The following is a 25,807-nucleotide window of genomic DNA, read 5'->3' as shown; positions in this document are numbered from 1 at the left end:
TTTGATCTTAATCTGGTCTAGCTTCTCGGTTACAGTTCCCACTTCTGGCTCAGGTCAAGACCCTGATTCAGTAGTGGAAATACCTTCCATCGGTTCAGTCCCCGATGTTTGGGTATCTGAGGTCTCAATTTGCCCCTTAGTTTCTTTTTCTGTAGTCGTGTCCATGTTGGCCCCACGAGATTTGTGGATCTAGGAGGTCCACACCACGAATACCCCACACGATGTAAGGCTAATTACTCACGGAGGCCGCCCGGTATCCCTGAGGCCCTGTTTGCAACACATCTTCCCATGTGCCTCAGACCCGTCAGCACGGATCGTATCACACCTTGGGTTGAGTCAGGGAATAGGGTAGGACTAGGAGTAGGAGTAGATAGAGAAGATGGGACGTTGTGGGACACTCTTACTCTGATCCATCGGCTGAGGCCTTTCCGGCAGTAGGTCCTCTACCTTCGTCATAGCCCTCACATTCCAGCGGATACGCAAGCCTCTCCACTCACACGGACAGTGCTTCGTCAAGGTGGTGTCCCCCGGAGAGGTTAATCAGTGGCTTGTTTTCTTTTGTTTCAATATGTTTCTTTCTTGAACTCCATATTTGGTCAACCATGCTTCTTCTATTCCGTGGATTCTGGTTTCGATGTACTATTTATTGCTGTATTCTAATTGGCAGATGTTTTATAAAAATGATAAAGATTTAATAACACGTTAAAATAAAGAATCTGGTGTATATACACTATGTAAAGCATCCGGACACCTGTCTGAAAATGACTCACAAGTTCGTGGCACCCTCCATCGTTAATGCCGGAATTCGATATGATGTTGGTCCACCCTTACCCTTGATGATATATTCCATTCTCGCAGGCATACGTTCAATCACGTGCTGGAAGGTTTCTTGGGGAATGGCAGCCTATTCTTCACGGAGTGCAGCACTGAGGACAGGCATCGATGTCGGTCGGTGGGGCCTGGCAAGAAGTCGGCGTTACAAAACACGCCAAAGGTGTTATGTGGGATTCAGGTCAGGACTCTGTGCAAGCCGGTCCATTACAGGGATGTTATTGTTGTGTAACCACTCCGTCACAGGCCGTGCATTATGAACAGGTCGAAAGATGCAATCGCCATCTCCGAATTGCTCTTCAACAATGGGAAGCAAGAAGGGGCTTAAAACGTTAATGTAGGCCTGTGCTGCCACGTAAAACCACAAGGGTTGCGAGCCCCCCTCTATGGTTTGAGGCGCCATGTCACGGATTGCCCCCCCCCCCCCCCCCCGGAGGTTCGAGTCCTCCCTCGGGCATGGGCATGGGTGTGTGTGTTGTTCTTAGCATAAGTTTGTTTAAGTATTGTGTAAATCTAGGGACCGATGACCTCAGCAGTTTGGTCCCTTAGGAATGCACACCATTTGAACATTTTGGAAAACACGACCACACCATAACACCACGGCCTCTGAATTCTGCTGATAGCACAACACACGCTGGCAGATGACGTTCATCGGGCATTCGCCATACTCACACCCTGCCATCGGATCGCCACATTGTGTAACGTGATTCGTCACTCTACACAACGTTTTTACACTGTTCAATCGTAAAATGTTTACGCTTCTTACAGGAAGCGAGGCGTCGTTTGGCATTTACGGAGGTGATGTGTGGCTTATGAGACCCCGCTCGGCCTTGAAATCCAAGTTTTATCACCTCCCGCCTCACTGTCACAGTACTTCCATTGGTTCCTGATGCAGTTTGGAATTCCTGTGTGATGGTATGAATAGATATCTGCCTATTACACATTACAACCCTCTTCAATTGACAGCAGTCTCTTCAACTGTCGACCTGTATGCTAATGTGTCCCTTCACGTTTCCACTTTACTATCATATCGGAAACAGTGGACCTAGGGTGTTTAGGAGTGTGGAAATCGCGCTTATAGACGTATGACACAAGTGAACCCAATCACGTGACCACGTTCGAAGTCTGTGAGTTTCACGGAGCGCCCCATTCTACTCTCTTACGATGTATAATGACTATTGAGGTCGCTGATATGGAGTTCCTGGCAGTAGGTGGCAGCACAATGCACCTAATACGAAAAACGTGTGTTTTTTGGGGTGTCCGGATACTTTTGATCACACAGTGATTATTGAAATGATAAAAAACGCAAGTGTTCTTAGCAGTCGACAGATCCTATCAAAACAACTGCCCAGTGTGCCTCGGCGTCGTGTACTTCTAACGCCACAAGTAGAGAGACAGAGAAGGTCAGGAATTTCTTTCACATTCTGCTACAAAGCAATATAAGTAAAAGCGTCGCGAAGGAAATTCCTGAATAACGCCGAATACATATCTTTTTTTCTAATTTTAGTTTTACAAGGAAGATCTTTTTGCAGTCCCCTATTTGACATGGATTTCTAACAAGCTGTAGTGCAAGTCAATGGAAACATGATACACGCTAAATTTTTCTACATACCTACACTGATACTCTCAATCAAACTGAACTCAGTAAAAAGTTACACACACTTCCAATGAGGGTGATATTTATGAGTCATTACCTCTCGTTAACGCTGTGCCGAGAACAGTAACTTTGAGCTAACGTAGCGTCTCGAGTATCAAACATACGCTACTTTCCTTTTTAAGTAACATGCACTAGAGCCTTCTCTACAAGATTCTGTAATAGTCAACTTATTCAGTAACTGTCACTTTTTCAGATCCAGACCACTGTGCATTGGCGGCATTGGCACCATCAGCGGCGTCGGCACCATTGGCGGCAGCAGCAGCTGAACAGCCCAAGACATCAGCTGAACCACCACTACCGCCAATATCAACACAGCCACCAGCGCCACCAGCAGCTCTGCCAGACACAGCACCATTAGCTCCACTGTCGCCAGCATCTTCACCCTCTACTGCAGTACCAAACGAACAGCTCATCGTCACCGCAGTGCCGTCGTTGCCGTTTCCAGGTAACATTCGAATAGATACTTACCTCTTATGTTCCACATTCCAACAAACCCCATCCCATATCCCTAGTAAGCCTGCGAAATGTAACAGCGCACACGCCCAGTTTTCAAAACGGCCAAAAATCTCAAACGATAAGTGGTTACAGATTACATGGTCACAACACCCACCCAGAATACTCCCTCTCAACCATCCATTAATAATTCAGCTACCGATATTTTTAACCAAATCTCTCAAACACATAAAGCTTTGTTATCAATATCAGAAGCCAACTTCCTAAACCCAAAGACTCTCCTCCAAGAAATCTATAATTAAATACTCTATTTCAAAAGAATTCCCAGGAGAAACTCAGTTATCATTAAATTCACTGATTCCAATCCCATCAACAATCTACGCCAGTAAGTCTTCTATTTGTACCCATGCCCCCTTCACCCTGCTGTCCCCTTGCAGGTCAAAACCAGATTTGCCTCATTGCCCACCGATCCTCATTGATGTTGTCAGTTAGGTAGATCCTGAGATCACCTTAGAAAGGTTGTGTGGAAATTAAATTCCAATCCCTACCTTGAAATTTGCATCATTTTGCACTCATAAGAACCACAGTCATGCTTATTTAGTCCTTTCACCGAATCAACAGACACCACTGGCCACCTAATCCATAACGGAACCTTCCTATGCCTCAAACGGTATGCAACTGAACTGGGATTCGCCAGTCCTAATCCATCCCACGCCCCCATTGCCTACTGTATAGTGATCACTTCACCAGTGAATGTAAGAACCCTCAGTCCTTCCCACCTGTCCACACTGTCAACTTCACAAAGACTGTTCTAATCTGAAATCTCTTCGCACCTGTAAAACATGCAACGAATCCTATCCCTTTTGTTCCAAAATGTGTACAACCAAAGCACCTATCAAAAAGCGCAAACCAACTTCACGGGTCTTATCTTTTAATAGTCGAATCCATACTAGCAACTCCAAGTCAGATGTGCGTTAGTTTATAGATTACAGCTTATGTAAAGAACGGACTGAACTTGCAGAATGTTTCTTTATTGGAACATTGTCTCTGTTTCTCCTTTCAGGTGAAAATGCAGGCAGTTCTGATGTGCTAGCGCAGGGATCTGACGAAGACCTCATTGTGGAATATAATGATTCCATACCATTGTTCGAGAGTGATACACATGATGTAAGTAACAGCATTGTAGATGACACAACGTTGATACACTCACAAACGCCGTCTTGGTTGCGGTATCGATTGTCACGTGGGTTTTGGAATTACACTCCTGGAAATTGAAATAAGAACACCGTGAATTCATTGTCCCAGGAAGGGGAAACTTTATTGACACATTCCTGGGGTCAGATGCATCACATGATCACACTGACAGAACCACAGGCACATAGACACACGCAACAGAGCATGCACAATGTCGGCACTAGTACAGTGTATATCCACCTTTCGCAGCAATGCAAGCTGCTATTCTCCCATGGAGACGATCGTACAGATGCTGGATGTAGTCCTGTGGAACGGCTTGCCATGCCATTTCCACCTGGCGCCTCAGTTGGACCAGCGTTCGTGCTGGACGTGCAGACCGCGTGAGACGACGCTTCATCCAGTCCCAAACATGCTCAATGGGGGACAGATCCGGAGATCTTGCTGGCCAGGGTAGTTGACTTACACCTTCTAGAGCACGTTGGGTGGCACGAGATACATGCGGACGTGCAGTGTCCTGTTGGAACAGCAAGTTCCCTTGCCGGTCTAGGAATGGTAGAACGATGGGTTCGATGACGGTTTGTATGTACCGTGCACTATTCAGTGTCCCCTCGACGATCACCAGAGGTGTACGGCCACTGTAGGAGATCGCTCCCCACACCATGATGCCGGGTGTTGGTCCTGTGTGCGTCGGTCGTATACAGTCCTGATTGTGGCGCTCACCTGCACGGCGCCAAACATACGACCATCATTGGCACCAAGGCAGAAGCGACTCTCATCGCTGAAGACGACACGTCTTCATTCGTCCCTCCATTCACGCCTGTCGCGACACCACTGGAGGCGGGCTGCACGATGTTGGGGCGTGAGCGGAAGACGGCCTAACGGTGTGCGGGACCGTAGCCCAGCTTCATGGAGACGGTTGCGAATGGTCCTCGCCGATACCCCAGGAGCAACAGTGTCCCTAATTTGCTGGGAAGTGGCGGTGTGGTCCCCTACGGCACTGCGTAGGATCCTACGGTCTTGGCGTGCATCCGTGCGTCGCTGCGGTCCGGTCCCAGGTCGACGGGCACGTGCCCCTTCCGCCGACCACTGGCGACAACATCGATGTACTGTGGAGACCTCACGCCCCACGTGTTGAGCAATTCGGCGGTACGTCCACCTGGCCTCCCGCATGCCCACTATACGCCCTCGCTCAAAGTCCGTCAACTGCACATACGGTTCACGTCCACGCTGTCGCGACATGCTACGAGTGTTAAAGACTGCGATGGAGCTCCGCACATACTTACATTACGATGAACTCCTCCCCTCTACTTGTTCGATATCGACGGTAGGGTACGGTATTCATCATGTGATCGCAGCCACCAGGTCGTAAACTAGAGAGAACCACATGTCTGCCAAAGACTACGCCAGACCGTTTCCTAGGCATGGTAGAGAAATTGACACTACTTAAACAATACGGGATGTTCATTTTCACAGAAGACACTGAAATATCTCGAAAAATACGCATCAGATCCAGAAACGTTGTAATTCCAACCTGCTTGTTTTGAAAGGGGACGTCCAACAATACCAAATTCGATCCCAACCCACCCCCTGCCTGCTTGGCGGGGGCAAATTTGAAATCTTCAGTGGTAATCCCAGCTTTCTATTGCAGATTACGATTCTTCGGCAAAGTCTACATACGTTTTGCCCGAATTATTTTCATCGTTTCGCAACAGATGACGCTGTGATCGGAGGAGTAGAAATGGGTACACAATCGTAATTTACGACACACTCTGCAGTGACCCTTCAATATCCAGTGGCACGTGGCACCCCACCTCCATTCAGTGAGGGTAGGACATGCCAATATTTCATAACTTCTAGTTGGAAACCAAAATCGCAATGCTGCATTCCTCCGACATGTCGGACAGGGGACTACTCGAAGCGCCACCGTGGCCGTGTAGCGAACTACGACGTATAACAACAGTGACCCTTGCTCACATATCGTGCAGACGTAGAACAGATAGCGGCTCTAAACGTTACAATACTTGAGCATTGTTTATTGTCTGCACACCTACCTACAATTCGGACAACACATGTTCAAGTGGATGACGAATATTGCAACCATAAAAGGAAAGACTGATATGATCCTTATTTACGAAGAACGTAGGAGAAATGTTGAGGCTGTTTCTTGTATGCCAAGCGTTTTCCAGAGAAAGCTCGTTGTCGTTTGTTCTTTTACAAGGCTGTGGACGCCTTTATGTCTGATTGCAACGCATAGACCGGAAAAAGGAAACGAAGCCACGTGTTACAGGAGATGCTAATGAAATAGCTACACTAGCGGTAGTGCACCACAACCCATGGATAAGAGCCCGCTAATTAAACCACGATTCCTGTATGTCTGTAGGTAGTATTGTCACAATACTCCATCGTCATAAGTAATATCCATACCACGTTTCATTGCATCGAGAACTTCATGGCGCCGATTTCCATAACCGGGTAGTGTTTTGTGAATAGGCGCGTCAGCAAACGACTCCCACGTTCCTTGCCGAGGTATTATTTTTCGATGAGTCTACATTCACAAACCCTTGGTAGCGTAACTGGCATGACATACATTACTGTAGTGTAGACGATCCCCACTGGTTACGGCAAGCTGACCATCGACAACCTTGATCGGTTAACATATAGTGTGTGTGGTCTTTCAAAATAAAATAATAAAATGAGGTATGATGTCCCGCAACTACATACCCACAGACTCAGAGATGAAATATTAAAAGTTTTGGCTGGTTTAGTTGTCTAGAAGCTGGGATTCGTAGTTGCCGCATTACAAGCCAAATACTGCTGAGTCTACAGTATCCAAGATGAATATACACATGAATCGAATGGTCGAAGGTTCCTATCACTCGGGAATTGCGAATTTTGAACGTAATATGTACATTTATAAACGAAAGACTGCAATTAAATAAATTCTGCAGGTACTGTTTTAACGACTTTAAATGATGAGTGCGATAGCACAAGTACCTTTAAAACTGCCCTTTTTTACTGTAAAACACTTATTGGTGTCGATGGTCCAGCTACTAAATAAAATATAAGTTGAATAACAGGGAAACAATAGGTTCCTGCTTCACGTAATTAGTTATGAATAACAACATAGCTCACGAGATATTCACTTCTAAACACATACAACGTCTTTACTGCAGAAGCCACGGAAATCTCACAAGTGCACAAGATGACACTACGAAATATTTCTATCTGCCGCGACCACGCGTTAACTGCTCCACTCTCCAAGTCTTTCACGCGACCGTGCGTCCGTCGCGCCGTACTGCCAAGGACTCTCTCATGTCCTCTCCCGTACCGCCTCCCATGTGCCCTTTTTGGAACGATCACTGTGATTACCTAGAGCGCTCCCGCCCTGTCTCCAAGGCAATTCACACTCACAGCGGTAATGAAACACATTCAAAATACTGGATTTACATTTAAATAACTTGATATTAAATAAAACACACATTATTAAATACATGAACAAATTAAATAAACATATATCAAAGGAATAGAGCAGAAGTATGCCAGTAGCCTAATGTCTCTGTCCTTTCTAAAACACAATAAACAATTGACCAATTTCTTCATGAATAGTATATGTCGGATATACACAAAGACATAGATGAATAAATATATTTATAAACGTGCTGATACCGTTTTTTCGTGTAATTGTGGAGTACTTACGACCTGACGCGATCGATAGCAATCGGCCACTTTGACCTCCAATAACTCGTGTACTGTTAAAGTTAAATGCCTGTAATTTATACCAATTTAGGTTTACACTAATAGCTTTCTAAAGACACAGATCGACAAAATCGGACGAACCATTTAGATTTTGGAAATTTGTTGCTGGGTGTTACTTGCATAATTTATCGTCAGGTACTAAACTTTAAACTAATAAAGATATAGAAAATCTGATTACACCAACAGAATATTAGTGCAAATAATGGTAATGTACATGTTTCTTTTTGAGGTATCATGATTCCTCTGGCTTCTATTAATTTCTATATGAATTGTGAAATGTCTGCCATTAAGGTTTCACAATGTACGCCATGTCTGTCACTCCCGGCATGTCTCCTTCACCGACACAGCGTCACCATGGAATTCCCAGCCACACGGTCCGGTCGTTGTGTGGCATCACGCGACTGCTACCGAGCCGCGGTTTGCCGAGAGGCACGAGCGGTGCCCACCAACTCTGAACTTAGAATATTTTCAGGGCGCTGCAACTCGCCCGTTACCTCAAATGTGGCATCGAGGGGAACAAACGCACTGGACCATCCACATTTTATCGACGGCACGTTGAATCGACGCAGATATCGAACGTTTTTGGGATAGGAAGTACCGGTTCTGCTGCTGTATGTTGTTAGACAAAGTATGTGATTTCAGCATTACGGTTGCCTAGCGCATTACGCAATTGACGCACGGGGGTTATTAGGCCATGTTTACAATGGTCAGTGGTACGGCAGAGATGGCTCGAGATATTAAAAAAATAAAGAGTACCAGCAAGTGCCAAAAGATCGTGAAGACATGATCGACCACAAGGAAAATCTGTGCTGACATTCCCGCAGATATGGTACTGTTGTCCTATGTCATTTGCAAAGCGGATAGCTAAGTGTATTGAACACATACTCTAATTGGAAAAGTAGAGTAGCGTTCGTCTCGAGCCAAGGGCACAGTGGCGCGTCGAGTAGTCCCCTGTTCGATATATCGGAGGAATACAACTTTGCGTATGGGGTTTACAATTAGCAGTTATGAAAGACTGGCCTGTCCTACCCTCGCAGCATGGAAGTGGGGTCACACGTGCCACTGGATGTTCAAGAGCCATTGAGTAGCATGTCATAAATTAGGATAGTGTACTCATTTCTATTCCTCCAATTACAGTGCCATCTATGGCGAAACAAAGAAAATACTTCGGACAAAAAGTATTTAGAGTTTGCTGTAGAATCGTAATCTGAAATAAAAAGCATGGGTTCCCACTAAAGATTTCAAAGTAGCCCTCGCCACCCGCGCACTATGTAGGGGGGGATGTCGACTGTGGTATCGTTGGATGTTCTCCTCAGAGACAGACAAATTGGAATTCTAACCTTCTTTGATGCGATGTGTAGTTTCAGTGATATTTCAATGCCTTCAGTTGAAATGAACGCCTCCGATGCGAGCGACAATTATGGTGGCGCAAATGGCACTCCTTCCCCTTTCTGTCTAGACCAATCAGAAACAAACTTGCCATCCTCCACTCTCCTCTCCCAACAATCATGTTCTTGAAACTTGCATGGATGACTCCAGTTAAGCCAGGAGGCATCCCCAGGTTGAATGAAGCCTAATTACAATGTCTAAGCAAAATAAACCGTGCAATGTTATTGCTATATGCGAGATTGCTATAAGTCTTGTATAGTAATTACAGGACAGCCATTGTATAATCATTGGTATTAATGTAATTTCGACTGACCCATAGCCAAAGACACACGCTTGACAACTAGCACAGTGCAATGTTTAAAAAATGGTTGCTGCGTAAACTTAACTGTAATTAATAGTATATGCTTCAAATGTAGGCAGAACTCACATATGACAAGCAATAGTTCTGTGCGACGTCACTACAAGACTCGTAAATAAACTAACGAAAAGAAAGCTCAACGCCGGCCGCTGTGGTCGAGTGGTTCTAGGCGCTTCAGTCTGGCGCCGCGTGACTGCTACGGTCGCAGGTTCGAATCCTGCCTTGGGCATGTATGTGTGTGATGTCCTCAGGTTAATTACGTTTAAGCAGTTCTAAGTCTAGGGGACTGATGACCTCACATGTCATGTCCCATAGTGCTTACAGCCATTTTTCAAAAAGCCTAACGCCAAAATATAATTAAAATATACCAATGAATTTTTGGAAATACAGTAGTCTCGGTGGCATATTTAAGTGATTAACATTAGTGTAAACGCGAGATACAACACAGAAAATGTGAAATTCTGATACATTAATAAATGGTATAACCGCCAGAATGTTGAATGCAAGCATGAAAACGTGCGTGTATTGTGTACTACAGATGCAGCATGTCTGCTTGTGGGATGGGGTTCCATGTGTGTGGCACTCGGTCGGTCAACACAGGGGCGGTTAATGCTGTTTGTGGATGACATCGGAGCTGTCGTCCGATGATGTCCCACCTGTGTTCGACTGATGACATATCTGGTGCTCGAGCAGCCACATTCTGTAGAGCATGTTGGGTTACAACAGCATTATGTGAGCGAGCATTATACTGTTGGAAAACACCCCCTCGCATGCTGTTCATGAATGGCAGCACAACAGGACGATGGTGCAAATGGCTCTGAGCACTATGGGACTTAACATCGATGGTCATCAGTCCCCTAGAACTTAGAACTACTTAAACCTAACTAACCTAAGGACATCACTCAACACCCAGCCATCACGAGGCAGAGAAAATCCAAGACCCCGCCGGTAATCGAAGCCGGGAACCCAGGAAGCGAGAACGCTACCGCACGACCACGAGATGCGGGCAAATGCCAACAGGACGAATCACCACACTGACGTACATATTTACAGTCTGGGGGCCTGGGATAACCACGAGAGTGCTCCCTCTGTGATACCAAACAGCATCCCAGTCGATAGCTCCAGGTGTAGGTCCAGTGTGTCTTGCACACATACATGTTGGTTGCAGCCCTCAACTGGCCTCCTTCAAACCAACGCACGGCCATCATTGGCACCAAGCCAGAACCAGGTTTCATCAGGAAATACAACAGTTCTGGCATAGGCGGTAAATATACAGGCTGTTTCCTACTGGTGAGGGCCCTCATGAAAACCGAGTGAACCTAGGACAATGAAGCGTTTTGGAAACATTCTCAAGGACATGCGGAAGAGAAATAAATGATAAGCCATTGAACGAAACACATTTTAATTTTTACGTAAGAGGGTAGCAATTGTTAAATGGATATAATGTTAACGTACGATGTTACAAATGCTGCTCAATGTCACGACCATCAGTACCCGCGACAGCCTGGAACCCCACACGAGATACCGTTTCACTATTGTTTGCAGCACTTTCCCAATGGTGGACCACGGAACTTTCAGCTGTCGTGACACAACTCGTGCACAGCTTGAAGATCGCAGATTGCATGCAGCATTATCAGTCATGGCAGCAGTAACTACTCCAACAATTGGTATAGCAGTTGGTCATGGGCCTCTACCAGCGGCAAATTCCCAAATCGCCAGTTAATTCTAACTTCCGAACCACGTTCTTCAATCCCGATAGGGAAAGAGGATCCCTCCGTAATTCGTCGATACTTGAGAAGAGCAGCAGCATCACTGCTGTTGTTTTGGTAATGTAGCTTCGACAGTGAAGCCCTCCTCAGTGCATCCAGACTCATGTTGAATGTTTACAACTGTAATACACACTGATGTTTGTGTTAAAGCCCTGCGTCGCCGTACCAGTACCGTTCGTAACGGCAACTCATGGCATTAACACTGGTACGAACGCAAATCCTGCAGCGCGTAGACTGAACATTATTCCTATAAATCTTGACACCCTAATGGTAAATATTTTCCGTCTACACTGGATATTGAACGAATGTTTAACTGAAAGCAACCCTATAGTTTTGGGCAAATCTCAGTGTTCGGTTGTTAATCAGATAAAATTACAGAATTGGTGTGACCGGACAGTTAATAGTGCGTGAATTCCGGACGAAGCCGCGTGTGAAACTTGACGTGGCACCACGCCACTTCGGTAAATGAATCAAAAGCAAGTTTCATTATTTCTACTCCGTTAACCCGTACCACATTTATTTTTGGCACCGACCGAGGTGGCGCAGTGGTTGGCACACTGGACTCGCATTCGGGAGGACGACGGTTCAATCTCGTCTCCGGCCATCCTGATTTAGGTTTTCCGTGATTTCCCTAAATCGCTTCAGGCAAATGCCGGGATTGTTCCTTTGAAAGGGCACGGCCGATTTCCTTCCCCATCCTTCCCTCACTCGAGCTTGCACTCCGTCTCTAATGACCTCGTTGTCGACGGGACGTTAAACACTAAGATCCTCCTCCATTTATTTTTGGCCTTCCATCTCTTTCTTCAAAGGGTGTCGATTTTCCCAACATGTGAATCACCAGCATTCCACGTTAATAGTAGTAGAATATTCTTTTAATTTACTTGTGGCTTCTAAATGAACAAATTAGTAGATGTAAATGATAGCTCTATTAAACGTAGCCGCGCGGATTAGCCGAGCGGTCTCAGGCGCTGCAGTCATGGACTGTGCGGCTGGTCCCGGCGGAGGTTCGAGTCCTCCCTTGGACATGGGTGTGTGTGTTTGTCCTTAGGATAATTTAGGTTAAGTAATGCGTAAGTTTAGGGACTGATGACCTTAGCAGTTAAGTCCCATAAGATTTCACCCACACTTGAACATTAAACCTAAATCTCCAAGACTGTCAGACCTTGAAGTGATGGCACCACTAAACTTAAATATTGCATTTCAGTGCTTTTGTTATTTTTAATTACGATGCAATGTTCCTTTAGAGACGCATGCTGCCCTGACTACAACCGTTGTGAAATGCAAGATATGTATTTGCAATTGCGAATATCGACTACCATCAACTGTATAACAGATTGATGACAATTAAGGTTCCTGCCGCGTCGGGACTTGAACCTAGATTTCCTGTTTATCGCAAGCGGTCGCCTAAACATTAGACTATCGGAGCACGACTGACGGCGAGACAGCAACTTCCATATGTTGCCAACTACGTGTCAGCAACCTGTACACGTACATCTATTACGTACATTCACGTACAGGCGAGGAATATTGTATCGTAATTCGAAATAGCACGGGAAATGCAATTTCGTTGTTTATCCGCCGACACAGGGCAAGCGAATTTCAAATAAGATGTCACGCCTGTACGGGAATATACATTATGAGAGTACGGGTACCATATACATTATGGTTGACGACATATGGAAGTTTGGGTCTGGCCGTGGGGCGTGTTCGGATAGACTAATGATGAGGCCTACCTCTCGCGATAAGTGAGAAATCCGGATTCGAGTACCACTCCGGCACAAATTTTCACTGTCACCAATGCATTACACAGCTGATCTGTGTCCGTATACGCAACTGCAAATACTTTTCATGTACTCAGATTAAAGAATATGGTGCTTCTCGAAACAGTTTTCAGTGGAGTAGCTGTCAGGACAAGAGGCAGTTGAATACATACTAGGAGTGGATGTCCGGAAATCCGTCCCGAGAGGAGTCGAATGACAGCGCCGCAGAGCGTAGCCAGCCACGGGAGGGGTCAACATAGAAATAGCGGCCGAGCTATGACCTGCTGCTACGTCGTTTTAGCAGCAGCTACCTAAGGAAAAGCCCATAACTTGAACTCTTAACGTTCCGCCAGCACACACTACGATGGCATGTCAATCGTATATGACTAGGAAGAACAGCTGATTGATTACGATGGTGCGCCAGCATAACAAGCCGAGCATACATTAAAAGAAAGCAGATGGAAAGCATTATCCCGCCGTGAAGCGGACTACCTATATCAATTTTCATTCGAGGACTTCATTGGAATGGCTTACGTTACAGCTATGTCAGTGGTAAGTAACATCTTGGAATTTAAGGATGAGAGCTGAGACAAGGTAGAAGAGTAGGAAGTGACGACATAACAGGATCAGATTTCTGCTTCCATTACAAAGCAAATACAACTTTTAGTAATATAACAGCAATCAGTTACATATGTTTAATGAATTTAATTTTGGTAACCCATTAACTTCTCAGTTATGATGTATGAACAACGTGTTAGGACTTCGTCGTTATTATATTCTTCATAAGTATCAAGTCTTTTTTTTTTTAGTAATGGTTACCGCTTTATAGCCAACAAGTCGGCAGTGTTGCAAATAAAGTCACATTCTAATGAGAAATATACTGACAGTTTCTGATCACTCCAGTAGAACATACGATGAGGTGACAAAGTCAAGGAACAAGGATATGCACATATGCAGATGGCGCTAGTATCGCGTAGACAATGTATAAAAGGGCAGTGCATTGGCAATGCTGTCGTTTGTACTCAGGTGATACATAAAAAAATATTTCCGACGTATGTCTGCATAACGAGAAATAAGGCACTTTGAAGGTGGAATGTTTGTTGGAGCAAGCCGCTTGGGGCATTCCTTTTCGGAAATCGTTAGGAAATTCAGTATTCATGGATACAGTGGCAACAGTATGCCGAGCATACTAAATTTTAGGCATTACCTCTCATCACGGGCAACGCAGTGGCCGACGGCCTTCACTTAACGATCAAGAGCAGCGACGTTTGCGTAGAGTTGTCAGTGGTAACAGACAAGCAAAAATTCGTGGAAATAACCGCAGAAATCAATATGGGATGTACGACAAACTTTTCCGTTAGAACAGCGAGGCGAAATTTTGCATTAATGGCCTATGGCTGCAGACGACCGACCCAAGTGCCTTTGCTAACAACACAGCATCGCCTGCAGACCTTTCGTGAGTTCGTGACCATATCAGTAAGACCCTAAACGACTGGAAAGCCGTGGTCTACTAGGAGACTACTTGCAGCCACTCATGGACTTTATGTTCAAAACAACGATGGACTTTTAATGGATCCAGTGCGCCATGTCAGAACATTCTGGACAATGCGAGCGAATGATTTGGTCACCAAAATCACCCGACATGTATATCATCGAACATTATGGGACATAATCGAGAGGCCAGTTCGTTCACAAAGTTCTGCACCGGCACACTTCCGTAGTTATGAATTGCTATGGAGGTAACACGGCCCAATATTCTACAAGGGAGTTCCAGTGACTTGTTGAGTCCATGCCACAACGACTTGCTGCACTACGCAGTGCAGGAGGAGATCCGGCACGATGTCAGGAGGTATCCCATGACTTGTCAGCGAAGTGGGCAAAAATGGTTCAAATGGCTCTGAGCACTATGGGACTCAACTGCTGTCGTCATCAGTCCCCTAGAACTTAGAACTACTTGAACCTAACTAACCTAAGGACATCACACACATCCATGCCCGAGACAGGATTCGAACCTGCGACCGTAGCAGTCGCACGGTTCCGGACTGCGCGCCTAGAACCGCGAGACCACCGCGGCCGGCCGTGAAGTGGACAGAGTACGCTTTTTCGTGAATGAGGCGTAACTCATACGTGAAAATGCCTCCTAGCAGCTACCGAGGAACAGGAAATGCTTAAGTTGTATTTCAATCAGAAGATGGTCAGTAAATGCTTCAAGACATCCCTGGTTTAGGGAATTAAATTCCTTCAACACTTGTGACTAGTTCCTGCCATTTCAGTACAATATATCCTTCAGAACAATAAATTTATTCATTGAGCCTGTGCAGATTATAGCTCTAGTGAATGTTCAGAGGACTGGACTTTCATTTCTTGAAAAAGTAAGACAATTACACCGTTGATTATACTTCTTCCTGCATTAATGTACATGTAATGTTTCAGTGGGTTAAGCAACACCATAGCGCTCCTAAGCTGGAAGCTTACGACATATTCGTCGACCACAGTGTGAATGCACCTACGATTGAGGACGTTAAGGTTGGCCTATAGTGATTTTTTATCGTGGTATTTCACGGGAGCACGCTGAACCACTTAATGGTATATGCACAACTTTCTTAAAATGATTCACTGTGCGACGAGCTTTCCACATTCACCACGCCACTGGAGGTCATTGTCGGCTTGTAGGTAACTATACAGCAGGCAAAAACTTGTACGCAGTTAAAATTACTTCGTGAGTGGTCTCCCTCACAATATAGATTTGTGACCGTATTAACTGGCAGCGCCATCGTCAGAAACACGTTAATCTGTATACATTAGTCACCATGTAGTATACATCGTGTTTAAAACATACTAATCACATGCCACAATACTACATCTTCAATTATACAGGACCCAGATATTTGGGGTAAATTTTAAGCTACGCATCGACGCAAAAGTTTTACCTTGAGCCAGTTGTAAGGTGGAACATGTTGCTGCAGAGGTGCCTCATCTCACATTATGGGATTCTACTTTTTTGTGAAGGTTTGTGAAAATCTCCGTGTATGTGCCTACCCTTCCAACATATTTGTGTGAACTGTTACCCGCATACAGTGAATGCATCAACTCCAGCCATACTTTCAAAAGTATGGGACGAATCTGACAATCGTCTGTATGTTTGTCGTTCGTTCGGTGGACAGCATATCGAACAGTTGTGAAAGGTGAACGATAATTTGATTCTAAACGTATCTGCTGATGGTACCAGGGATACATGTGCATGCATTTAAAAAATACCATTGTAAAATCGAATGGTTCTTTCGATTAAAAATCTTACAGATCTACACATAAGTTAAAATTCACCCTAAGTTTTTATTTTCATTCTGTATAAGATAGAGTTTTACGATTTCGTATGTATCTTTCTCAGACAACCTGCGTTGTGTGAGGACCTCAATTCAACTAATGAAAGAAAAACCTTTCTTGGTGGAAATATTATTGCTTTCAAATTTTTTACCTTTAAAAGTTATTTACTTTTAATGCGATGGGAACAAATCGGGAAACATTTTTCAACTTTGGTGTTCAACCTCAAAAACATGGCTTTGGAAGGACTCAAACTTCTAAAGCTGAAAATCGTTATCCAAACAGATTATATTACCATTTAGGAACAAAAACTCGGTAGGCCTTAAGTCAAGTGAATACTGCCAATGATACATTAGTTCTATGTTTTTGTCCACAAGATATTCAGTTGTTTAACATACTGATTTGCATGAGGAGGAATGAGGCGTCGTTTTCGGTTTTATTGCCTAATTTCATCGATGACTTGCGGCACGTGGTATTATTGTATCACATGATACATTGCTGAGAGAATAAAAATACATACAGGAGCAAGCTTCAGGTATGCATATAAATAAATTAGGCATGTAGAAATACCGACCAAATTATGAACCATGCACATCCGGTACTGGCAAACAATATATTTTTAAAATATATTCATTAGTTGTTACTTTCGGTACCTATTTTTATTTTGCTTGATAAGAATATCTCAACCAACATACCTAGAGATGACAGACGTTCTACAGTAAAACTTGTTCAAAATGGAATCGCACGCGACTAAAATAATTTTCCAAATTGGATAAATATCTACATTACATAAAACATTCTAGGCTACATAACATTTGTCAATTACCATGCACAAAAATATGAATTTGTAATTATGCACGTATTTACTTACCTTTACTCATGTACAGTCGATGTTCACTTAATATATAGTCTACTGTAAAATAGAACACTAGGCTATTACACTGGCTGATACATAAATACGGCATGTCTGAATTTTGCTGTAAATTGACATTCGTATGTTGTTGTTCACACATATAATTCCTGTGTTTATTTTATTTACATTTCTCTTTTTTCGCCACATACTAAGGAGAGAAAGCTGTTAAATTACATGTTTAAATTGTTTTTTCTATGTATTTTCTGCGCTATATAATAGATCAAACAGGTTGGGACAATTTTCATGTGTTGAAAATCTGATAACATCGTTTATCCATGCAATAGCTTCTTCTGGCGCATTAATTTAACTAGCTACGTGATTTTGCTCTTCTTATTCTTATTTTTCGGCCTTTTACTCTACCTTCGTCTCCGTCTCATTTTCTGTGCTGCGGATTTCTATCAGATCTGTTGGTCAAGTACTCGTAAAAGTGGAGTGAGTTGACAGAAAGAAAGCCATCCCTTCGGATGTAAAAATGGTTTAAATGGCTCTTAGCACTATGGGACTTAACATCGATGGTCATCAGTCCACTAGAACTTAGAACTACTTAAACCTAACTAACCTAAGGACATCACACAAAACCCAGCCATCACGAAGCAGAGAAAATCCCTGACCCCGCTGGGAATCGAACCCGGGAATCCCGGCGTGGGAAGCGAGAACGCTGCCGCAAGACCACGAGATGCTTGCCCTTCGGATGTAGTCGCCTGGAATAAGTGAAATGCTTTTCATTTGAGGTAATACAGCAATTTCTGCTGCATTTCCTTGAGCTTCGAAAGAATACAGAAGCGTCTTATTCATCACCTCAGACCCCGCTTCGTTGATGCACTTGGTGACAGTTTCGACTTTATTTACATTTTTGGCAAAATAACTCAGTTTACCGCATCTAGGACAGACCGTGCAAGAAAAAAATGCACTTTTGGCTTCCTCAACACTTACAATAAGAAGCTGCATCAGTAATCGGCCATAATGATCCTTGAATGTGTAAATAACACGATGGACCATGGGTCGTGATAGGCTCGTTGAACCTGGCCGAAACATAGCCAATTTCACGTTTGTAAACGTGACTTTTGGGTGGCAGTTTGCACTGTCCAAGTAAAGGTGAACTTTGAGATTTCCTTTTCTCATTATCGCTCTGAAAGAGCCCAGCGACGCTTCCGGAAGACCACTTACTACGCACGCCTTTTTGTTTCTTCGCCTGGAAGCTTACTGACGTCTGTTTTTGCCACAACTGGGTTTTGCCGCCTTTCCAGTCGCTAGTGGCTTTGCTACTTGACCAGTTTCCAAACAGCAGTATACCGATTCTTTTGTTGAACCTTTTTGCTCCGATTTACTTTTCATCTCGAATTGCTGGAGGTTTTGAAGGCAGTGTACGATAAAATAGTTCCGTTTCATCGGTATATGAATCTTTCCTTCCTGTCATTATCCTTATGTAGGTAGTGCATTATTGTCTTCCATTCTGTTATTACACTTTCCTGCATATCCTTAGCTTCCCCACACACTTCATTCTACACGTTGGTATCTAGTTTGGAAACTGTCTAGCCATCCTGTGCATGCCTTAAACTCTGTATTCCAAAGCTCTGAAGCGACTTTCAGTATCTAAATTTGGAACGTGGTTAGAGACAAAAATAAGTTTTTTTGCCGCGCATTACGAACCATTCCCATAACATCTCGTTAACTTCTTCATTTCGTTGTCTTGATTTGCCTTTTTGTCAAGTTGAAATTTTCTTTCATTGTTTCAGATGTACGTGATCGTGGATGATTCAGATTACACCTTCGAATTGCCCTTTGAGTGTATGGAGAGCGGCAGATATGCTGCTGAAGCATATATGTGAATTATTCTCATCCTCAACTGAAGATCTTATACCTTACGTGTTTTACTATTATAAATTATTCATAAATATAAACATTTTATTGCCTATCATAATATAGAGATAGTGTCTTGTATAACCTATCATATATTAGTGAGAAATAAAGTACTTTCTCCCCCTATTTGTAGTCACTGTAAACGACCAACTGAGACTTGTGTTACCTTATATGGTGTCTGTGGACTGTGCGACAAAGGGGAGGGACAAGAACCCCCACAACCACTCACTTGTTATTTGTGCTCTGTGGAATGCTGTTGTATGTGCATCGCGCGACGTGTTCTCGGTTTGGCACAGCTACTTTTTGAGTTACGACTCACGTACGAACCGGCAGAAACACCCACACCGGGCCTATCCAGCCACCAGGTAAGATAACGTTAAGACTCAGCAACTCTCCTGGCGATTGCAGCAGTCTTCTTCTGCAGGCTGTGCACCAATGTGACTAGAAAAAAAATTAAACGGCAACCTGCTTTCAATTTATCGATGTTGTATATATGGTCAAAAGTAAACAGATCTCATACTAACCCTAGCAGTATCAATGCACTTTCCATTACGCACATTACCAAGGGGGAATGGAGGTTACTTTATGCCCCCTCCCCCCCCCCCCCCCCCCCAGAGGCAGTTGCAAAACAGAGTTAGTTAATTCCTATAGACTTGTACTATCATTATTTTTAAAGAGGTATTGATGTGTAAGTAGGGTTTACAACCTGAAAACTTCTTTTAACTCAGTCTTCGCAATATCGAGTTTTCAGTAACGAGTACTACCCAGCTGTGGGTACTTAATGATCACCAAAAAATTAAACTATTAAAATTTCATTAACTGTTGTCTTTTACTCACAACATACTGTGTAAGCCGATACTGATGTGTAAGTAAGGTCCTGAACTTGAAAAAGTTGAATATGACTTTCACTGTACAAAATGTCATCTCTTACTTAACGTATAATTTTGGCCCAAGTAAACTGCAAAGTTTAAATATTTAAGGAATCTGATAGAAGAAATCATTAAAACAAATACTAGTTTCGGAGAGGCACGGTGGTGCTCCTTGCACAACTAGTTAAGGATTTTGAGTCTGTTGGCAGTGTGATTTTCCTATTCAGTTCGTGAAGATAGTACAGCATTCAGCCTAACTGCTTGTTCTAACTACTGCCAAACTTGTGATGTTCGAAAGAAACTCGGTCGTGACACAATAAATGAGTAGTAATAAAGACGTGATGATTTTCATTAATCATTAATATTACTGTCAAACAGCTGCGGAGCTCAAAAAGATCAAGACGATCTTCACAGTACACTATACACAGAAGCTATAACAGCGAAAAAGAAGCCACAAACAAAATACTCTTCAACGTACGAGAACAGCAGAAACAGTAAGCTACTCTTACGGAATAATATCGCGACACCAAAAATAATGTGAAATGCTGATACATTAATAACGGTGTAACCACCACAATTTTGATTGCAAGTATGCAAACGTGCTTGTATTGCTTTCTACAAGCGCTGGGTGTCAGTTTGCGGGATGTAGTTCCCTGCCTGTTGCACTTCGTCAGTCAATACACTTGAGCTAATGTTGTTTGTGGATGACGCTGGAATTGTCCGATGATGTTCCGTATGTGCTCAATTGGAGACAGATCTGGTCATCGAGCGGGACAAGTCTACATCTACATCTACATCTACATCCATACTCCGCAAGCCACCTGACGGTGTGTGGCGGAGGGTACCCTGAGTACCTCTATCGGTTCTCCCTTCTATTCCAGTCTCGTATTGTACGTGGAAAGAAGGATTGTCGGTATGCTTATGTGTGGGCTCTAATCTCAACACGTCGACACTCTTTAGGGCATGTTCGGTTACAATAGCGTTATGGGGGCGAGCCTTACTCTGTTGGAAAACACTCCCTGTAATGCTGTTCGTGAATGTCAGCACAACCGGTCGAATCACCAGGCTGACATACAAATTTGCAGTTAGGTTGCGTGGGGTAGCCACGAGAGTGCTCCTGCTGTCATACGAAATCGTACCTCCGACTACAACTGCAGGTGTGGGTCCAGTGAGTCTAGCACGTAGACAGTTTGTTAGCAGATCCTCAACTGGATTCTTTCTCATCAGCACTCTGCTATCACTGGCACCGAGGCAAAACCAGCTTTCGTCAGAAGACACAACAGATTTCCACCATGCCCTCCAACTAGCTGTAGCTTGGCGCCACTGAAATCGTAAGTGCCACATGTTTGGGGTCAGTGGAACGTGCGCAGTCTTCTCTCTCGGTAGTACCGCGTGGCCGGTAAGTGCGCGATATTCTCGTGACTATCGCTGCCAGCAGTCATATACGGTGGCCTCAATACTGGCAAGCCTTTATACAGTATGGCAGCAGGAGCATCCAGCTTCTCATAGCCCTATTATACGACCTCGTTCAAACTCAGTCTGGTGCTGATAATGACTTCTTTGTCGCCTTAAAGGCATTGGTGACTAACACGCCCTACCTCAAACGTAACTAGCGCTCACGACCGCTACAGCGTGTACTAAAAGCAAACCTGCTGCCTCCACTCTAATGCGACTGACGCGAAATTTGAAGACTCATCATCTTTCACATGTAGAAACACGCCTATCAACTGTCTTCTACATGGCACGACTACCCCTTGGTGCTGCGTGTATGTTGTAAGTGTATAACGTGCTGTCAGCTTAAAAAATCTAGCGGTTGGGTACAGTAGCAAGCACCAGAATTCAGACATAATGGTATCTACCAATTAAACAATCAGAACTGCCAGATCTGAATCTGGGAACGATCAGTATAGCTTTTGACATATTTCCCAAAGAACATATCAAATAACTTAATTATATAAATTATGCTTGTCACTCGTGGAACTGCTGAAGCAAGTGCATCACTCACCATCAAACATTAAATGGAAACATCTGGAACAGTCAGCAGCAGACATCTTCGTCTTCTGGAAAACTACCACACAAGAAGCAGCATCACCAAACCGAGGGAAGAATGATAAAAGTGATTCCTGTATACACCGATTATGTTGCATATAAAATCAGTCACACACGAGTACAGGAACAAAAATCCGTATCCCTTAAACAAACATATAGTATATGCTGTTCGTTATGAGTTAAGTAAGCATGAATGTGACCTTATAAAGGGGGTAACGTCTTGCAGGAAACAGCTCTTTAGTTTCTCCGTTTAGGATATGCCCTTATGAAACTGTGGTTTTCTATGTGTCTTACCGTATTAGATGTCACAGTGGCTATTAAGAAAACGTTGAAACATGTTCTGACAATGGATTTTCACAGCTCTACTGGCGAATCACAAGATTTTATCAAAAACATATAACGCGACAAAAAATTGATTTACTTGCTTTGGTGAGCTACGAAGAACACTCAGTAAATTTACTCAATACAGCAGGTTTTCCTATTTCTGACTTTCCTGGTGGTGCCTTTCTTGTAGCACCAATTTTCCAATCTACTGCTGTGTTTACCCCAGTCTATGGCTCACCAAAAATTACGAATGGCAAACCTACAAAAAGTTAACATATACTGCGAATCGAAGATCCACCCATTATATAGATTCTTTAAAAAGAAATTTACCTTCCATTGGAGGTTTACGGTGAACGTAATTGCCCCTTTTGATCAGAGATATCTTTCACATGCATATCTACATCGAATGAATTTTTGAAAATGTTATTCTAGTTGTAATTAGTGACATACACAGGAATACCATAGTTGTTCACCTTTCCAAATATTAACACTCTACCGCTAAAAACAGTATTACCATTTATCTAGATCTATAACATATATACTACCCCTCCCACCATTTCGCTCAAATAATAAAATAAACACATATTAACATAAATGAAGCGACATAGGACACATATACAGAGCATAGATCGTAAGAACATGTTTCGTTAAATCGAAACCGCTCTGACATAAATCGGAAATACTGCTCGCACAAAATACATAGACATAGATCAGTCAGAGGAGTGTAAAAAGAGATTTCTGTATAATAGTGTTGCAACATTTAGTCGTACTATCCATTATGAAATGTGTAGTGCTGTAAGTCCGTGAGCGGATAGACGAAGAATGTCTGAAACATTTGCATGCTGAAGACGCTTCCAGATATGAGCAAAACAGACGAAATGAGGTAAGTAAAACTAAGCAAAACTCACACTTCAGTAGCCTATGAAACGATCTGTTTTTGGATCTGGATCTAACATATTATGTTAGATTCCAGACAACTGATAATGTTCTAAATGAATAACCGGAAACGTGATGTTGAAATCAATATATATTTTTATTTGCTGTAAAGACAGTTTTGAAATACCTCAAGTACTTATATAGTAGCTATGGACGCCATGACTACAGAAATGAAGAAAGACAGCATTGTTCCACACATAACTAACAAACAAAACCTCTGATTTACTTGTGAGAAAAAAAAAATATCACACTACTAGTACAGTCATATATTTAGTAGCAATATTTACACACTAGAAACGTATATTTAACATTTGTTAGAGAAATCTGTGATAATTTAGACTGAAAAACAGTCTTTGAAGTTTTGAGTGTAACAGTGATAAAAAAAACATAGAGCAAAAAGTTACTGCAGTTTGTACAGAAAGAAGTCTCCAGTTATAAAGAGTCGAAGGATATGAAATGCAAACAGTAGGTGTGTTGTTCCATCTGTAGATAGAGCAAGCCACAAAGGAAACCAAAGAGAAATTTCTAACAGGAATTAAAGGTCAGGTCCTGTGCTACAGGAGAACGCTGAGGATTAGACAGATAGATCGTGTAACAAATAAGAAGGTACCGTAAGAAACTAGAGAAAAAAAAGAAATTTGTGGCACAACTAGAGCAAAAGAAGCGTTCGTTTGGTAGAACACAACCTGAGGCATAAACGTGTCATTAGTTTGGTAAAAGAGAAAAGTGTGTAGTGTGAAAACTGTAAAGAGATATCAAGCCAGGAAAGCCGATCAAATCATTCTTCGGACTGAAGATCACAACAACAATATGTGCATCACATTCACGCGAATACTGCTGCATATCGTTATACCCACAAAGAATGAGTACCTATACAAAGCAAAATGTTGAAAATGAACAGATTTTTGGTAGAAGTGTGTTCAGATTGTAGAGATGGATAACGTCTTTTGACAATCTGTTTTATATATAGGTGTTTATTGTGTCCAGAATAGGGATAAAGTCATGCACTCTAAAATAACTTTCCAAACTTGATGAAGTAACGTTAGGCCTGTTAACTTGTCGAGATATGCCCTTGGGTGTTTGAATGTTGCTTCCCATGGTATCTCCCAGGTTCTCTTTTTTTTTAACGTTCCAGATTTTCCGGATTTGTTTTCAAAACTAAGAAAGAATCAGTCAAGATTTTAGTTCCTTTGCTAACAACAATAGTCTAATGTTGGAAAGCCTGCTGAGAGGTAATGTTTGGCTGATTACATCAGCAAGGCATAAAATAATTATGATCAATTCTCTTTTAGTAATTGAGTATAAAAGGGTCTTAGCTGTTCGGTTGGAAATATCACTTGAAAAGATTGACCACTGAGAAGTTTTTTTAAGGGATGACGATTTTTTCAATGTCAATTTCTTACAAAAGTCGCTACAGGCTGATGCCTTTCTACCAACCTTGTTTCACATAAGGCGGGTTGCTGACTCCATACGTGCCTTATGAGTACAACATTTCTTTTCGGAAAAACTGTAAACAAAGAGACAACCGCTTTAACGATCCCAATTTAGTTTCACAGTAATTGAACGTCAGAGCACTTAGAAATAGACCATTCTAAAGAATAATTGAAGCACAGAGCTCATCCAGCGTTATTACCTTCTTTCCTTATTGTCATGACTGCCCTGATCCCTTGGAATTCATGGCAGAGCTCCCACATGTTACAATACCAATCATTTTATTAAGATCGATGTTTCGACTTCTCATAGTGTTTAACATAGTTTTGTGTCATTTTATTCTAATCATTTGGGGATACTTATTCCGCTCATCTGCCTCATCTTTATCACAAATGTTGGCATGTTTGTCTTCTTCAGAGGCCTTAGGTTGATCACTGTCACTTTCAGATGTTGAAGAGAGATATTCGTTTACTTTAAGTTTGCGGTGACCTTTGAGAGTCCACAGATTTTTTTCTGGCTCCGGCAGATTTAAAAAATCTATGAAATCTTCTCTGATCATATCTTGTTAAATATATCTCAGAAAATTGGTCCTTTAAGTTCCGTGACCCATCTCAGAGGTCTCATCATACCCAATATTATATAGTTATGTGCAATATCTGCGAAATAATTTCTCTGCCACAACATTCAATCAAGTCATTTTGTACTGTTTTACGAAGAAGTCTACCTCTTTTACTATCAGAACTATACTGTGCAGCTAATCCAGTATCTCACATACTCCGACATTAAATTTCATGAATTCTTTAAAGGTAACTTTATTTGATTGTCTGGATGCTTTCGAGAAGGCACAGCAATCAACATGATGCCCTCTAAAAAGAATCTTCTGCCTGTCAAGATATATAATAATTATATAATAATTTGTAAAGAAAAAGACATTTTC

At 42.8% G+C, this 25,807-nt stretch overlaps 1 protein-coding gene across 1 annotated transcript in view; it reads left to right on the top strand.

Annotated features, from left to right (window-relative positions):
- LOC126298620 (uncharacterized) overlaps positions 1-19,387 on the top strand; it is a 109,142-nt gene extending 89,755 nt beyond the window's left edge. The window contains exons 3-5 of the mRNA XM_049990025.1: positions 2,682-2,933; positions 4,005-4,108; positions 19,138-19,387. Coding sequence (XP_049845982.1) covers positions 2,682-2,933; positions 4,005-4,108; positions 19,138-19,230 — 449 coding nt within the window. The 3' untranslated portion in view covers positions 19,231-19,387. The remainder of the gene's footprint in view (positions 1-2,681; positions 2,934-4,004; positions 4,109-19,137) is intronic.
- Positions 19,388-25,807: the final 6,420 nt, after the last annotated feature.

This window comes from Schistocerca gregaria, chromosome X, assembly GCF_023897955.1.
Source record: "Schistocerca gregaria isolate iqSchGreg1 chromosome X, iqSchGreg1.2, whole genome shotgun sequence".
Classification (NCBI taxonomy): Eukaryota; Metazoa; Arthropoda; class Insecta; order Orthoptera; family Acrididae; genus Schistocerca; species Schistocerca gregaria.
The sequence above is the reverse complement of the archived record's forward strand: the minus strand, read 5'-3'. Positions and strand labels throughout refer to the sequence as shown.